The sequence below is a fragment of the Poecile atricapillus genome, chromosome Z, assembly GCF_030490865.1.
Source record: "Poecile atricapillus isolate bPoeAtr1 chromosome Z, bPoeAtr1.hap1, whole genome shotgun sequence".
Classification (NCBI taxonomy): domain Eukaryota; kingdom Metazoa; phylum Chordata; class Aves; order Passeriformes; family Paridae; genus Poecile; species Poecile atricapillus.
The window spans coordinates 133,561,807-133,578,490 of NC_081289.1; the positions used below are offsets into that span (position 1 = coordinate 133,561,807).

General features: G+C 44.1%; 1 protein-coding gene across 2 annotated transcripts in view; it reads right to left on the reverse strand.

The window, feature by feature from the left end:
* Nucleotides 1-4,018: 4,018 nt before the first annotated feature.
* EGFLAM (EGF like, fibronectin type III and laminin G domains) overlaps nucleotides 4,019-16,684 on the reverse strand; it is a 73,809-nt gene continuing 61,143 nt past the window's right edge. For both annotated transcript variants that reach the window (XM_058826956.1, XM_058826955.1), the window contains exons 18-23: nucleotides 14,897-15,077; nucleotides 10,361-10,439; nucleotides 9,305-9,448; nucleotides 6,717-6,800; nucleotides 5,594-5,697; nucleotides 4,019-5,109 (exon numbers count right to left, since the gene is read on the reverse strand). In XM_058826956.1, the coding sequence (XP_058682939.1) occupies nucleotides 4,955-5,109; nucleotides 5,594-5,697; nucleotides 6,717-6,800; nucleotides 9,305-9,448; nucleotides 10,361-10,439; nucleotides 14,897-15,077 (747 nt within the window). In that variant the 3' untranslated portion in view covers nucleotides 4,019-4,954. The remainder of the gene's footprint in view (nucleotides 5,110-5,593; nucleotides 5,698-6,716; nucleotides 6,801-9,304; nucleotides 9,449-10,360; nucleotides 10,440-14,896; nucleotides 15,078-16,684) is intronic.

Below are 16,684 nucleotides of genomic sequence, written 5' to 3' on the forward strand. Positions count from 1 at the left end.
TGGAGAGAGTGAGTCAAACCATACATGTTTTCTGCTTTAAGCGCACATCCTTATCTTCTGTTTGACTCTCCCTGTGCTGCCAGTCCTGGTTGCTCCCAGGATGGCACTGGCTGTAGCAATACAGCCACTCCCCTGGATCTGCAACCACAGAAAGTTTCTCTCAACACATAAATAGAGCTTTAAGTCCCTCTGTATGAATCATTTGTTAGGTATTAAAAGAAATTTTTGTTTTGATAAGAACAATCAGTTCTTATCATTAAAGCTGCCTGAACATGATGATAAATTGGTGGTTACATTTTTAAATTCTGCTTTGCTGACACCAAGATGAAAAACTGTAGAGGGAAAAAAAATGGAAGCAAGTGAAATGGTAAAGAAAATATTAGATATTGCTCCTCCTATATTTTCAAAAGACAGAAAAATTTAGGAAAATTCTGCCATGTTCAAAAAAAGGCTGCCATGATGTAGGCTGCCAACACTGCCACTAGAAACCATTTAAGAGTCTGAAAACCAAAAAATTAGGTTGGAAAGCTGCTGTTACGCGAGACAGAACATGAGGTGCCTGTGCTCTGCAGCTCCATTTCTTCCACGCTTCCCTGTACATCTCAGTAACAAAAAGTGCTGGAAAACATGGCCTGTGGGGATGGTGTTGAAAGAACTGGCATGGTTGTTTTCCTAGAAAGAAAGACTGAGGCAAGATTTAAAAAGAAAGAGCACAGAAGAGGAACAATGTCATCTTTGTCTTAGTGCACAATGAACAAAGAAAAATGCTGTGACAGTGAATGGATATTCAAAAGAAATCAGGGCAGTCGGTCACAGCACTGCCAGGCAGTCTCCATCACAAGGGGTTTGACAAGAGGGCACTCACAGATGAGCGAGTCCTGTCCACAGGGACAGAAAGCCAGGACCTTGCAGAGCTGCAGTGACCACAGGTGCTGGCACCAGGCTGTTACTCATGAGTGAAATGCCTAAGTGCAGAATCAAGGGCACGACATCCCTTGCTCCAGAGTGCCCACAATGACTCAAACCAATTCAAAAATGGAGTGGGAGACAGTTGGGGAAAGGGACCTGACACCCCCCCCCCCCCCCCCCACCACCCAAGAAATAAAATGGTGATAGAAGATCTATCTGTCTTATGGGATGTGGCTGTTGCTCTCCCTGGATAAACCAGGGGGGTGATGCTGTCATGGAGGGAGCTGAACATGCAGAGCTGGAACAATACACTTCCCACCCAGTTTACTTTGCTGTGTAATCAGAATGAAAACTTTTTCTCAAAAACAAAGCCTGGCTGACAAAATAGTAACACCTACCAGGCAGCTATTGCAGTATAATACTCCACCAGGGAATGGGCAACTTCCCAAACCTGGTAGCCCTCTCCTCCTCATCTTCACACTTTTGCTCCCTGGGGCCAGGCTAGGAGGACTGGGATGGAAATGAGCTCCTAACTGAGCCAGGACAAACCAGTGGAGCAACGATTTGCCGACCATAGGGAAAATTGTTAAATCTCATCTGGCTTTAGAACCCCTTGACTTGCTTTCGTTTTCTTTTTTCCTAATTTGCCTTTAGGATAAAGCAGATTAAACCTAATCTTCCCAGTAGCTGGTTCCAGTGATGGAGATAAAGGAGTAGTGAAGAACAGCAAGACACACTTTGCCCTGGCAGAGTGAGGGGCAACCAGGAAGCAGCTCTGGCCAGCAGCCAGTGCTCAGCACAAAGCTTGACTCAGCCCGCCAAAGCTGGCATCAAGGCAGGTGTTCAGCCTACTGAGTGGAATATTACGTATTTTGGGAATAAGGTGGAAAACTGCTAAGAAAAATAAGAACTGCCTTTTAACGAAGGAGATTGAAAATTGCGAAGAGAGGTACAAGCACTTGCGGCTGCTGCTTTCACTGCTGGCGTGCACAGGTAACTGCAGCAAAAGGGACACGGCTCTGCAAAGCGGCAGGAACTTACCCTGCTCAGCGCTGGGGTCATGCCTTGCGTCTGAGTCAGCCCGAGCAATGAGTAATGTGGCTAATAAACATTCCTGGAGACAGCGAGCAGCACATGCAGGCCAGTTCCTGGGAAAATGACTAATCACTCGGCCATGCACTGTCCACCTTTCCTTTCTCCTTCCCTGACCCAGCATCACTGGGGAGGGTGGCAGCGAGCGGGAGGGGCAGAGCCTCCACACGCGGTTCAGATGTTCCTGATTTTCTGGTACCTGTCTCCTGCTCAGCCTCTGGAGTGGAATCCACAGTGGAAACCCATCCCCAAGCTTTACCAGGAAGAGTGGAGACGTAGGTGATAATCTCAGATTATCTTTAAAAGGATGCAGAAAGGCTCTTTTAAAAAAAAAAAAAAGTTATTTAAACCGCTCAACATCTTTGCTATTCACCCCTCCACCTCCCGCCGCTGCTGCTCGTGCTCAGCCCACATCTCTGCAGGGCGATGTCGCAGCCCCGAATTCCCGTCCGGTGATAAGCAGAGTTGGAAACAGGCATTTGGGGAGCTGCCTTTTGCTACTCTTCTTTTTCCACAACAACAGAGGTATTTCCTACCCACGCCCCTCCCTACCCGGCATTTCAACGGAGCAGCTTTTGTTTTGGAGAAGTACCGCCTTGTACCAAAGCGCCCGGTATTCTGCAGTACATTATCTTAAAATAGAGACCTCTCCCTCCAGATGTTTGTCTTGGAACAGGTCTCCAAACCCTGTGACAGAAACGAAAGGATGGGAAAGGCGAGGCACGGAAGACAGAGCAGAGGGTGACACTGTTTGCGGACCATGGTAGAACCCCATCAGCAGCCAGGCTGGGTATAGCGAGTCAAATCCCCCTACTCTGTGCCAGGTCAGGACACAGCATTAGCGTCTGGAAAACCCGTCAGGTCCATAAGATGTGAATTTTCCCTCTCAGGCAGCCACGGCTCAGACATGACCCAAGCACAGGCTGTGTCCAGCCACTCCCACAGGGCTACACTGAGCAGACAGAAAAATCTTCAGCCTCCAAAGATTTTGGTTTTCATGTTTTTTCAAACTCTACTCATATTCCTTTTACATTCCAAGACATCCAATTCCACCTACTTTCCTTTCAAAGGCACATCTTGATCTGGTATATTTTAACCTGCATTTTCCCTGCCACAGAGGGTTTCTCCTTCCCCATGGGGCTCCCCAAGTCAAACAAAACTTTGCTTCTCCTGGAAGGAGAACCACGAGTGTCTCCAGCTCCTCTGTAAGCTGCCCGTCTCTTCTACAGACATTTTTTTCTGAAGTACCATTTGAACAGGGGGCAGAGAACAGGTGCCCACCACATGATGGCACCACCACCTATTTTTCTTTTACTTTCTGTTTCTAGTAAGTGCCTGCATTTGGTTTTGACCACTGCTGCCTTATAAAAGGAGAAAAAGATCTTCCACCTAGGAGATCAGGGTGTCCCTTTAGCAGGCAGGACAGGAGGTGAGGTACCCTTGGAAGCTATTTGCCTGTGCCATTATCTAGAACTGCTGTAGGTGGGATGAATCTAGGAAATGTGTGTGAGCTCTCGGGGCCAGGAGCACTCTGAGCACAGTTAAAATGCAGAAACCTCCTCATCTCCATTGTTTTTCACCACATCAGGTCCTTTCAGCTCACAGGCATTCAGATGAGCCTGTGCCCCTGAGAAAGTTTGTGGTTTCCCCACCACAAGCACAAGCAGGCTGAGGGGTGCCCTCATGGGCAACCACCTGCATGGTTGATCTCTCTTCCTTTCCCCACCCCTTCAGAGGCTCCCTCATCCACTTTGAGTAGAGAATTAAGGAAGAAAAATCTCCAAGTTATGAAATTCCAGATGACTCTTTCAGTGTCTCAATTGCACTCTGTTCGCCTGCTTAAATTATATTTTGGCAATCAAGGTTGCATAAGTGCTGGTCCAGTGCCTAGAAAACATAACATTTTAAGAGGACTGTGACCTACCAAGGTCTCTTGCAATCCTTTTTCTCATTTTTCTCAAACAAAACAAAACAAAACAACACAAAACAAAAATTTATAATACCACAGTAGCAAGTATTTGCTCTTTTTTTCCTAATCTTTTAATCTGTTTAAGACAGGAAAGCTTCATAATGTACAATTTTAAACTGTCAAAATTTACAGAACAAAAAGAGTCAAATGTAAAACTGGTCATAACTCACAAATATCCCCATTAAAACTGTATAATACAGACATTAAGCCACAGGTCACTTTTCTATTTTTAGGAAAGTGTGCAAAGAGCTAATTGTATAGTACATGTAGATGTTAAAAGTGATGCCATGTAAGCAGGTCTGCTGCTGCTATAAAAAAATAGACAAGTATAAAATTACTTCTACAAAATTGGTTCATTGTTTTGGTTGTTTGTAATAAAAAAGTAGACTTGTAAGAACTTTCCTCCTCATCAAACAACAACATTTTGAAACCAGTCATTGTAAATGTTATCCTGTTACACAGGATGAAACACAATTTAGCTGAATCAGAGAGTGATAAGGAGAACTGCTTGTTCCAGGACCTAGATGTGAATGCAGAAATATGCTGCCCCATGGTGCATTGGTTGAACAGCACAGTCACCGTATCACTGCAGGGTGGGATGATTGCAGGTGTTTCAAGATTGCTTTCTCTGATACTAAAAAAGATAACCTAAGGACCACAAAACACAGTCGTTGGGCTACTCATAACATCACACTTTGCAGTTTGCACTGACGCACAACCTTTAGCGTTCACTAAACACTTAAGGGGTAGAGGGCACGGTTCATACACAAAATGCTTGGTTTCATTTGGACAGGAGAGGAGAATAAAGGAGAGGGAATTAAAGGGAAAAATGTTCTTTTTTTTGTTTTTGTGTGTTTCCCTTTGGCTTTATCATCTTCCCAGATGGCAAACGTGGTCCGGCTGCAGAGGACTGCATCAGCCAGCTCTCACTCAGCCACACACACAAGCACACGACAGGTCCTCAGCACCGGGATTCCTCTCTTGTCACTTGGTCCCACACGTGTTGATGTTCTTCCCACTGGCAGCATCCTCCACCAGCGAGATGTGGTAGTCAGTTGAGAGCGTGAGGTGGGAGATGCAGCCCACCAGCCCCCGCAGGTACTGCCGGTTCGTGTGCAGGGCAATTTCCTTCATGCCACCTGTGGGAAAGGTAGCTGTCAGAAACTCTCCACCAGCAAAGGCATCTGCTCCTGCTTGGCAGGCTGCACACCCAGCAGTGCCATTCCTAGTGCACTTCAGAAGGGAATTTTAATTTATAGGTTGCCCTGTGTTGTTTTAAATAACAATTATAAGCACTTGAAAGTACAGAGGTAATGAACCAAGACACTAATTATTTATTGCAGAAACTGTAGCATCAGCAAGAGCTGAATAAGCTTGTGCCCAGGTGTGGGGTTTCCAGCTGCCTCTTCTGTTTCTCTATCTACCTCCCAGGAGTACCTTAGAGTGTCCCATGGTGCTCATCCCTTCCCACACTCATTCTCCCATCTCACTCAGAGAGGCCTCCTCACATAAAACAGGCTGTGGCAGATGAGAGGCTGCCGTGTGACACCTCCACCAGGGGCTGGTCCCTGCCTTGCAGCCGACCTTGCATCTGTGTCCTGAATGTGAATAATTAGCACTCACCTACATAGAGATCTCCATTGATATTTAACTGCCTCATCTTCCCAGGGGATTTACCGGTCCTGGCACCGTAATCATCCACGGTTACTTTGCCAGACTGTCCGTCCCTGAAACAAAAAGCAAACCACTCTCATTCATCCAGCCTACAACTGGACAGGAGGAGGAGCAGCAGTATCTTCCACTTGCCAGGAGACCAGGGCAACTCAGAGCTTAGCAGGGTTCACAGTGAAGGCTTGGAACTGGGAAGTCCCACAGACACTGTACTATGGCCATCCAGACTTTTCAGGTTTTAGAATTTTTTTAATAGATGTCAAAGACCTGCAAAGTGTACAAGACACATTTGCAGAGCTGAAAGTGCTGGAAAAGAATCAAATTAGACAGGTAAGGGAGAAGGGGGTATGGGCACATTCTGACCTTTTGTTAAAAATCAAATGTAACAGCAGGGAAAAAAATGGGCAAGCTATGGTAAAACTTACTTCTTGGCAGTTTTGTTTCTCACTAGGGCCATTTTACATATGGTCAATAACAATATTGACAGCTACTTGACAGGTTCTTATTCTCACTGAATTTGGTAACAAGTTATGCTAAATGTCAGGCTGATTTCCAGGGAATCAGCCTCTCATGAAGAGAGGGGATGTATGCTTTCCCTGCTGGACACAGTTGCCTCCCATGAGGTAATGAGTTATAAATATGAGTTATATATACACTGCAAGATATCTGCACCTCCTCCAAATAGAAAAACTAGGTTTACACTGTCTGTGCTCCAGTGCTTGTGCCAGCCCGCAAAATGCTCCCCAGGGAATTTTAAAATGCAGGCATTAAAGAAAAACACTCCTAACTGAAATGGTATGGCTCTAGTAGAATGTCTGTCACAGCCCCAGAATAGCTCTGCATGACTCTGGCAGCCTGCCTCGAGCTGTGCCGAGCTGGCACTGTCACCTCAAATACAGCAATCTTTGTGTACATCATCCTGAAACAGCCAAGTTGCTAACAGTTCCACTCCTAAGCGACGTGTGAGTGTGGGGTCTCAGTGATTCACACCCCACCAGCACCAAGACGTGCCAGCCAGCATCTTTAACAGCAGGGTGGCTCCCAAGTGCCTCCCAGATGAAGCCTGCCCACTTACCGAACAGCTTTGACTCTGTGCCACCGGCCGTCGCTGAAAGAGCCGTTCACCGTGATGGAAGCAATGCCACTGCCCAAATTGTAGCTACAATTAAAAAAAACCTGATTGTTACCAACTTTCTTGAAAGGACTGGTTGCCTGCCAAGCTGCTCAGGCATCCTTACTCCATTTTGGCTTGGTTTTTGGGGCAACCAGTGGAGTCCTTTGGAGGCTCAGCAGCAGTGCTCTTATTTCGCCAAGTCGGTCTCATGGACAAGGAGGAAAAACTCCCTGAGTCAGAGTGGGTACCATCACCACCTTCCCATGGGAGCAAGAAGAGAGCTTCTGCATGGCCATTCTCCCCCAAAGCAGGGAATTATGAAGGTCAGTGATCTACAGACCTTTGTCCTAATGAAAGATAGCAGTGGGAAATTGCAAACATGGTTAATAAATAAATTTTTACAAGAGCAAATAAGCATGTGACCTATAAGAGATCTAGAAATCATCTGAAATATAAGAAAGGTTGAGACCTGTGATGTTAGAAAAGATGAAGTCTAATATATGATTGCTTCAGCTGCCGCTCTAATTTTTCCTTGTGTTTGCTTCTATTAAAATTACTCAGCAGATATTATGTCCCCATCATGTTTTGACTTCAGCCATCTTAATTTCTGAGTCCCTGAAACTTGGACCAACCTTAACAAAAGAGAAGTAGCTGCTGCAGCACAGTGAGCTATTGAGGGCTCAGGATGAAGTGGCTGCTGCTGGACTTCAGCCTGTACAAAGCAGGAGGGATTAAAGCCAACATCCCTATCTCTGAAAGAAGACTGAACGTGGAATGAACTCATGGCCAGGGTGGGGTTCTCAAGAACAGCACATTAAACTGTGAGCTGCCCAGAGCAAATTGGTTACCCTAAATTTGTTTCCTCTCCAGGGGTTTAAGTGAGTTCCAGGAAAGCACCCCCTTTTACGCAGGTTGCAGATACCAGTCCAGGTCAAAAACAAGAGGATTTGGGTACTCAGGATAGCATCAAAATGTTAGACCTTTCAGAACAGAAATGAAATTCATATCCCTAATGAATCCCTCTACAACAGCTATCCCCCTACAGCAGTGAAATAATCTCTGACAGAAGCAGGGAGCAACAGAAAGAATTTATAGCAGCAGGTACACTATACAGGGAATAAGGCCATAGAAAACGCGGAAGTAAAAGCGTGTTTTGGATTTCAAATTGGATCAGAACAGATCAGATCAAATTGGATCAGAACAGACATCTAAACTTGGAGTACAGGAAAGTTCTTTTGACCAATTCACAGTCCTGACAGTCTCTTTACCTCATTTCTCAGAAGACTAAAATCTGGTACAAAGATCCACCTTTTTCTGCATTTTTCCTTTCACCATCTTTTTTGATGCTCCCCTTCAGTAAGCAGTGATTGCTTATGAGGGTTTTATTTTGGTATCTTAATTAATCTTCACATCCTAAATGAATGTGGAAGATACAAATATTTCAGCAAAATTCAGCTGGTTTGGTCTAAAGCCTTTGACTATCTTCATCTCTGGAGAAGAGCAACAACCTAGTAAAAAGTGCACTGCATTTCAGAGACAGAATAGAGTGTCCACTTACTACCATGCATCTCAGAAAGACATTCCCTCCCAAAGACATTTTAAAAATGCACCACTTCTGCAGAGTCAGTTCCTTGTTTATAAATCAATGAGGAAACTAAGAGTTTTTGCCAAGTTAGCCACTGATAAATCATGTTAAAAAAAAAAAAGCTTAAAATAAATTAATTTTAGTAGCAACATGTAGCTTATCTATACATCCATGGTAGCAAAGAACAGCCAGTTAAGTAAAAAAATTAGCTTATATAATGAGCTCTCTGCCACATGATTAGTAGTGTCCCACTACAGTGATGGCATCTGTAGTTTGCAGTTTCAGTATCGGTCTTATGCAACCTAAAGGTGCACCATGAGGAAACATGAGGCTTTCAAAACACTGGAGTTCCAAAAAAGCACCACACAAAAACTTGCACAGGGTCTGCCTGAGTGTCTGCAGGGGAGAAAGAGATTCTGGAGCAAGACCCCAGCATTTCCCAACACTCCCCAACTTCACCATTTTGACAGCAGTATTACTGCTTAATTAAGTGATTCCGAGGATGGTGGCAGAAGCAAGGTGTGGTGACAGCTGTGTGTGTGTCACAGGGCTGGATGTTTGAGGTGGTGGAAGCCCTGCTCCTGCTCCCACATGAGTGAGCCCACAGTGAGCACCGGCACCACCAAAGTTTGTCCTCCAGCCCTGTCCTGCTCTGCCTGACTGAGATGGAATTAAGAGGCATCTGGGGGCTTACCAACAGTATCAATCCACTCATAGGAAATCTTTCAGAAAATCACAACAAAGCCCTGATGTTCGAAAAATTGGGAAGGAGGAGTGATGCAAATCTTGCCACACATTACCTCTTCAACTTACATCCTTTCCCAAACTGCAGATGGGACCCATCATAGAGCAAAACTTTGAGGATGAGAGTTCTCACACTATGCCAAGGGACAAGTGCTCTGTATGTGTTGTAGCAGCTCCTTTGAGCCCTGTGTGCTGCACAAACAAGGGAGAGAAAGTTTACCTGAATATTAATGCTCCCTCCTGCAGGCCTAGAGAGATGAAATCACTGTTGGGTCGCATGGGACTGTTTCCCCTCCACATCAAAAGGCCTTCCTTCATCGTGGTTTTAAACCTCATGAACACATTCGTTCTTGTTCCTGATACCCTGTTTAATGCGAAGAAGGAAAGAATAGTAAAATACTACATTGTCACAGTCTTATTTAAAAAAAAAAAAAACATAAAAAAAGACGCAGTATTTCTTCTCTGCTGGTCTGGTGGTTTACTGTCCTGCAACTCATTTACATGCTGACCTGTGAAGGATTCTGGTTCATATCCCCATTTCCATAATTTCAGAGTAGGGGACTTTAACTCATCTTTCCATAATCTCAAACACGATAGCTGCTAGGTTACTCCACACAAATAAGAGAAAATCCTTTTCTCCTCTAGCCTAGTGTGAAATCCAGCCCAAAAACCAGATTTTGAGAGTGCCCAGTAGATGTGATGCCCTCCAAAGGTAGTAGAAGAAGCACAAGAAGGGCAAATCAGAAAGTGCCAGTAGGTAAGAGGTACCAAATGGCAGGTGAGGACACTGGTGAACCCTTCTCTACTCAGTGGCTGAAATAAAGGGAGATGGAGGAGTTTGTCGAAACAAACTGGAATTTGCTGGAATGTGGTGATGTTCTAGGATACAGAGCAGTCAAAAAAGTAACTTTCAGGATCTAAATGTTACACTAACACAGCAGTTAGAAAGGAGTTAAGGTCCTTAGTCTTTTTGGAGACACAGGCTCTGTATGTCTGCTCTTTGCCCTCAGGGAAGAGCCAGCCCCTCTCCATGCCAGACATACATGTGCTATTTTCTTTACAGGCTGCAAGATGCTCAAATATAACAAGCTAAGCCACAAGGATATGTACTCAAAATGTATTTTTTCTTTGAAATTCAAAAATATGGCAGAAACACAGTTAGAAACATTATAAATACAGCTTAAAACATATAAATATATTATGCTCTCCCACATAAGGCTCCTAATATTATGACACTTAAGAAACAGAATACTTAGGTCCACAGGAGATACACTACCTTTTCAGGATATCTGGATTATCATACGTGAGGTAGCTGCGACCAATAAATTGTGGGATTTCAATTGCTTCTGTAATGGCTGAGAAGTAAATACAAAAAATGAAGATGAGTGTGAGATAGCTGACTTAGAAATGGAAGGAAAAAAAGAGACAAGACTCTTTTATTGATTTACTCCTGCAATGACAGGTACTTGCCAGTGGCACAGAACTGAGCTGAACACACACTGCTTTGCAAAAAGGCACTGCCAGATTTTATCTAAATGTAGGGGCAGTAGTTAAGGGAGTTGGAATGGCTGACAGTCCCTCTACTTACAGCCTTCATGTCAGGAGCCTAACGTATTGCTCCACCACAAATGTTAATGCAGAAAATTATGAAGTATTGGGAAAACATTGCAAATTTTCTCTTTACCCCCGTTTCCACATTCCCTGATTCTCCACGTGGTTCAGCGCTCCCTCCTGCCAAAGCTTATGCATCAGCCACCTTTGTTATAGACTAAGAAACTCCCCCTCTCGCTGCTAGCAGAGCATTAGGGACCTCTCACCCTGCAGAGGGAGGCTGAGAGGCAGCACTGACAGCCCCCGAGCTCACTGTTTTCTCTTTCAGTGACTGCACAGAGCGGCTGCTGCCTGTTCCGAGCTCACCCCTGGGCTGTAGTGTGGGGGCACACTGTTTCCAAGGAGGAGTTACAGAGTCCAGAGCCCCAGATCACTTTAGCCTATTGAAAACAACAGGGGCTATGCTAAAGGCTGCATGGCAGAGGCTGCAGAGCCCCTTGGTGTATTCAACGCTGCAGTGCAGCCTTGGGGGTTGTCTTCTGTGCCCCCATACAGCATTTCTGTAGGGACAGCCCAGGCACCCCTGTGGTGTATGCCTTGGTCAGTGGCAAACATTGCAGCCAGAACTGGGGTAGGTGCACTGCTGCCCATGGAGAAGACTTTGGCAAAATAACTCAGCTGTGTGACATAAATCATGGAACATCCCTGATACAGAGCCCTTCACCAAGCTATGAGCACTGGCCCAAACATTTTTTTTGTTGAGTGAACATCCTACAATTTGCTGGTAATCTTCCACAACTGACTGCTACAGTAATACAAGCCAATTGTATAAAAGACTTAAAATAGATGCCTTCATCCTATTTTCTTACTGAGGAATAATCCCTTCAACCAACAGCTAATCCTATCTATATAAATTTTGAGCTTTCCAGGGCAAGGATGCTTACTTTCTTTACACAACACAGGGTCTGGCTGGTCTTTTAGAGCTCACTGTGACACAGATATGCAACAATTGGTGTAGTCTGGTAGCCAGAAAGAGCAATATGAAATTTAGCTCTAGGTGCCAAGACTGAGAATTTTAGATGGTGATGAATTACTTTTTTCATCCGTAGTGAAATCAGGAAAGCTGCCTAATGTGTCTAAAGAAACCACCACAGGCCATGTTCAGCCTGCAGCCTGCCAACGTAGTTGGAAGATTGCAAAAGTTGTGTTACACTGGCCAAACATTCCTCACCAGGTCTGACACTTCCTGCACTGGACAGCCTCTGATGGCACCAGAGCATGAAAGGAGCCCTTGTTCCCCTATCTCATCCTGCACTAGAGCCCCACTGCTCTTGCCTTCAGCTGGGGAAGGTGCCCGTGCCATGCAGCAACCCTTGCCTGTGTCAAAGTACTCTGATTTCCTCTAGACAGCTTAATGGGCATTTACCTCTGCTTGCTCTTCGTTTGTTTCATTGAATCTGAGTGCAGAAAAACAAGCACATTTTAGCAGTACTCTTGATGCAGCCAGGATTTTTGCAGCTGGAGGGGAGCAGGGCCAGTAAGGAGATCTAGGACTAAACACCTCTGTGCTTTGTTCATCACAATTCAGCAGACAAACACCAAAGCTCTCATGACAAGCAGGAGTGAGCGCTGGACTGCAGGGAAGCCTGAAGTCATACCACAAAAGCCACTCTGCTTTGCAAATACATGGACCAGTTCTACAACCACTGTTCTGAGTTTGGCAAGTGCTTTGGATGCAGTTTGAAATATCAAACTCACAATGTTTAAGGAAGTGTTATATAACATTAAAAAATATTTTGGCTTAATGACAGAAACTTGCCAGGCTTAATGGAAACCCAGCATCCAGACAATCACACAATGACGGAGCAGTTTTCACAGAATTCACAGTACTTACTGTTTAGGCAGTAACTTCCACACTCTGCAGTGAGTCAGCACAAAACAAAACAAGAACATTCTGAGTTTATTATTCTAAAGCATAAAAATCTACTTTAGTCCAATTTCATGCCCACTTTTCTGCAAATGTGTAATATCCCATCTACCATTTGCATAAGTGGCTACAATCACCTGTGAAGATACACTGTTTTCATTATTGGTTTGCTTTTAATATCTATATTTGTCTGTTCAAAACACACAAAGGGACAGGCAGGTGGGACCAGCAGCAAATCCTTTTACTAGTCCTATTTCTCAAATCCCAGTGACCCACCAGGTTTTACCCAGGGATCTGCTCTAGCCAAGGGAAAACAAGAGTTTGCTCTTCTATTCCATCTTGCAGTTAAAGTATAAAAATACTTTTAGCACTCCCCAAGCTTGGACAGAAGATATAAAACCTAGCAACGCCAGCAAAAACTCTATTAAATCTTCAGCTAATGATCCATTTACAATATGAATCAATATCTCATAGACCTCATATCAGCATTTCTTGAGTTTTTAAGTGGTGTGTGTATTCTGAAGAGTGAGGTGCAGTCCCTCACAAGAACTTTGCCTTCTAGGGTTTTTTACATCCTACATTGCCTTACATTGCCTACCACCAAGAAGGATGGAGACAGCACCTGCACCTCACGTACCTTCTGAGTACACTAACCAAAACCCTGTTATGAAATAGAAATGGACACAGATGTGCATCTCACCTTAACCATGTCTACACCCCAAGAGAGACACAGGTAAGGATTATTTTGAGGAATCTACTTCAGGGGGTTCTCATCAAGGCTGTCATAGATTGAGGTTCAGGAGCAATCTCCATGTTCTCTGCACACCTATCAAAAAACTCTTCAATTTTTGGTGGCAGTTGAGGCTGCACAAGTGCAACCAGGTTGAACTGCACCTGAACAGGAGCCACAGGTAGCAGGAACAGAAGCCAGGTGGCTCATGCTTTTGGACACTCTTAAAAATGAATAATGATTGGATTCATATAGGAAACAGCACCTTAGGATCTGGCTAAGTCATAGGCAAAAGGTGCTTCAGGCTGTCTCTGAAAGCCTGGATACCCACTGAGATGACAACAGGAAGGACATGCCAGGCAAGTGGCACCACTGCTGGTACCATGAGCTCAGATATTGTTCTTAGGGCTCAGCACAGGCCAGGAGCTGAGCAGAGGTGAGGAGCTGTGGCCCCAGCACTGCACACCAAACAGACAGGCAGTCACACACCCAGGCTGCAAAGCATTCCCTTGACTGACTGCTCCTGGAGATGTGTCAGCACATCTGCAGATGTCATCTTGAAGTCAGGAATTTAGCACCCTGCACATACCTAGACAGTCAAAATCCCAATTCTCCTGCCTGTCTACAAAAAAAAACAGGGTAAATGACGTTGTTTCAGCTCTTAGTTAGACCACAATAGCGTAAGCAAAGGGGTTTCTTGCATTGCATTTTAATATAATGCTTTTGTTCCAACATATTTTCTGTTTTGAAAAAAAGGCCAATCTATTCATCACAATTTAACCAAAACCACTACATTTAACTTTAAAGTTTAGGACTGTGAGAAATGAAGCAGTGGGTGAAGACAATAATGTCAGCCAGCTCTTTTGATCCTAGTTTACTCTTACATTACAAAACCTTCCCTCAGGCGTTTTTTAAACTCAAGCTTGACAGAAGCTAAACGACTCCATCTAGTGGAATAACCCAAAGCGCACTTTTTAAACACTTTTCTTGCACTCTTACCCATTTCCTGAATCTAAGATTTGAACTATTACAGTGGCTCTGAAGAAAAGAGAGTAATGTGCATGTGGATGAGTCTTCCTCCTTGGTGGTCTCCTTCGCCCCACCAAGGCAAGATCTCTGTAGATGGTAAAATCTCCATCAGAATAGTCAGTGTCTAAAACAGGAGCAGACCTTTCTGTGTGTGAGAACAGTGTTTGTTGTCAGCTGTATAGAGGATAAAATTACACGGGTTATCCATGCTCATGCTTCAGGATGTAACATAACTGCTGGCTGGAGGACCCTGGCAGGAATTCCCCCTTTTCACAGCACTGCACAATTAGGGACGTGTATGAAGTGTTAGTGTTCAGTGTTAATCACCACAAGCAACCAGATACCAGGTTGCTATCTATGGATCCTAGCCCCACACTGGTATAACTGTTACCACATTCCTAAATAACAAAACAAATTCTTCCCTAGATACATGGAAAATGCACGGATGACAGAGGAGCTCTGGCCTCTGGGGCTTCTATTTAAAGGCATGTGGACAGCAGCAGTTGTAGGTGTTAAATCTTCCTTACTTTTGTGACCAACTCCAGATCCCTGGGTTGATATCCAGCCATTGTTACCTTTTTGGCAGTGTTGCCCATCGAAGCCCAGGGGACAGTCACATTCATAGCTGTCCTTCTTGGGAACACAGGTGCCTCCGTTTGCACATGGTGAGGTCACACAGGGGTGGGCAGCATTTGCTAGGTTGATTCCAAAAGTGAAATCCTGTTTCACATCAATTGTCCGGTCATTCAAGATAATCTATGTATTAAAAAAAAAAAAAAAAAAAAAAAAGAAAGGTGTGAAAACACATTGCAAAAACTTCCAAATCCAGAGTATCATACTGCTAGTTAGAAGATTCCTCTGAAAGACTTGAGAGAAATGCAACTCTCAAAACTTGGCCCAAACCCTATTCTTGTGTGTTTTCCAGTTGCAGAGGTCCAACTCATACTTTTCCTCCCCTCAATCCACTGGAGATTAATCTCTTTTGTGTCTTGTGAAACAGCCTTAGGCAACCTCTGTAAGGGGTGAAACTGTGTGGAATTTACAAGGCCTGTGCCTGAACACTGATGTGATGCTTTGTAGCTGAACCATGAGCTGGGATGGTAAAATTAGATGAGCGCTGCTGAGGAAAAGTATTTCTGAGATCAGAAAACCCCCTAGGAGATGAGTGTTGACAACAGAAATACTAAGCAGTATGGCTTGTTTTTCACATTTTCTATTGCTTTCTAGTATCTCATCCTGCCTGAAAGAAGCTAGAGTTAAGATGAATGAAAACATAAATAATGACTACACATAACTGATTGTATATAAATGGAAGAGAATTGCTAAATGCTGGGATTTTTCCAGTATGTCAGCAGCATATGTTCTCAAAATAAACCAACATATGTATAATCTCAGCTGACATCTTGGCAAGAGAGATTGCATGCAGGCACAGCATCTGATTTCAGCTACATCAAAATAAGTACATATTAACAAACAATAGATTTTAAGGCCAGAAATGAGAAAGGCAATGGTTGCTCTGGCTCCTGCATAACTCAGACAATCCACCTTAGAGGATCCTACCCAGAGAAGAGGTCGCGTCAAGCACTGCACAACTGTAACAGCAGAAAAAACATCCAGTCCTGTCACGTAATGTGACTCCGTTACGTTTTCAGTTTCCTTCTAAATTTGACTACATTGTTCCAGAGGTTAATAAGCCTCCACCCATAAAAAACATGAATTTTGTTTCTTGTTTTAAACTTATATTCAGTTTCCAGGCTTTGTTTCTCATCATGTCTTTCTCTTCATAATTCCAGCACCATCCAAAGAAATCTAACCCTCAGTCTAGGAACTAGCAGACCACTATAAAGTCACGTCTCAGCCTTATCTGGCTAAACTACACATATTGAGATCTTAGGTCTTTCTTTACACTGCATATTTTTCAGTATTTGGTGATGTTTGCAGCTCTACTTCTGTATAGTTCTCCAAAATCCTACTATGGGTAAGGCAGGCAACTAAATGTTCCCAGTGCCCAAAAGGCAGGCAGTATTTTTCCTTGGCATCCCATTCATGCCTTTGAGAATACAAATCCACCTTACTAGGTACATGATAGAGATAAGGGCTCACAGTCCACATTTCCCAGTCCTTATCAGTGCCCTTACCGTAGCATACAACCCCTCACCTTGTAATTGTAATTGTAACCCCTGTTAATTTCTCCTAGGCTCTCTATCATGTACCCCAAAATGCATCATGTCTACCTTCTCAATGATGTTCATTTGCCTGACCTGTTCCTATCACTGTGACTCACTCCTCCAGCTTCCTTGAACTTCATGTTTTCTGCTGGACAGCTGACAAAGACAGAAATGTCAGACCAAGCAATGAAACCA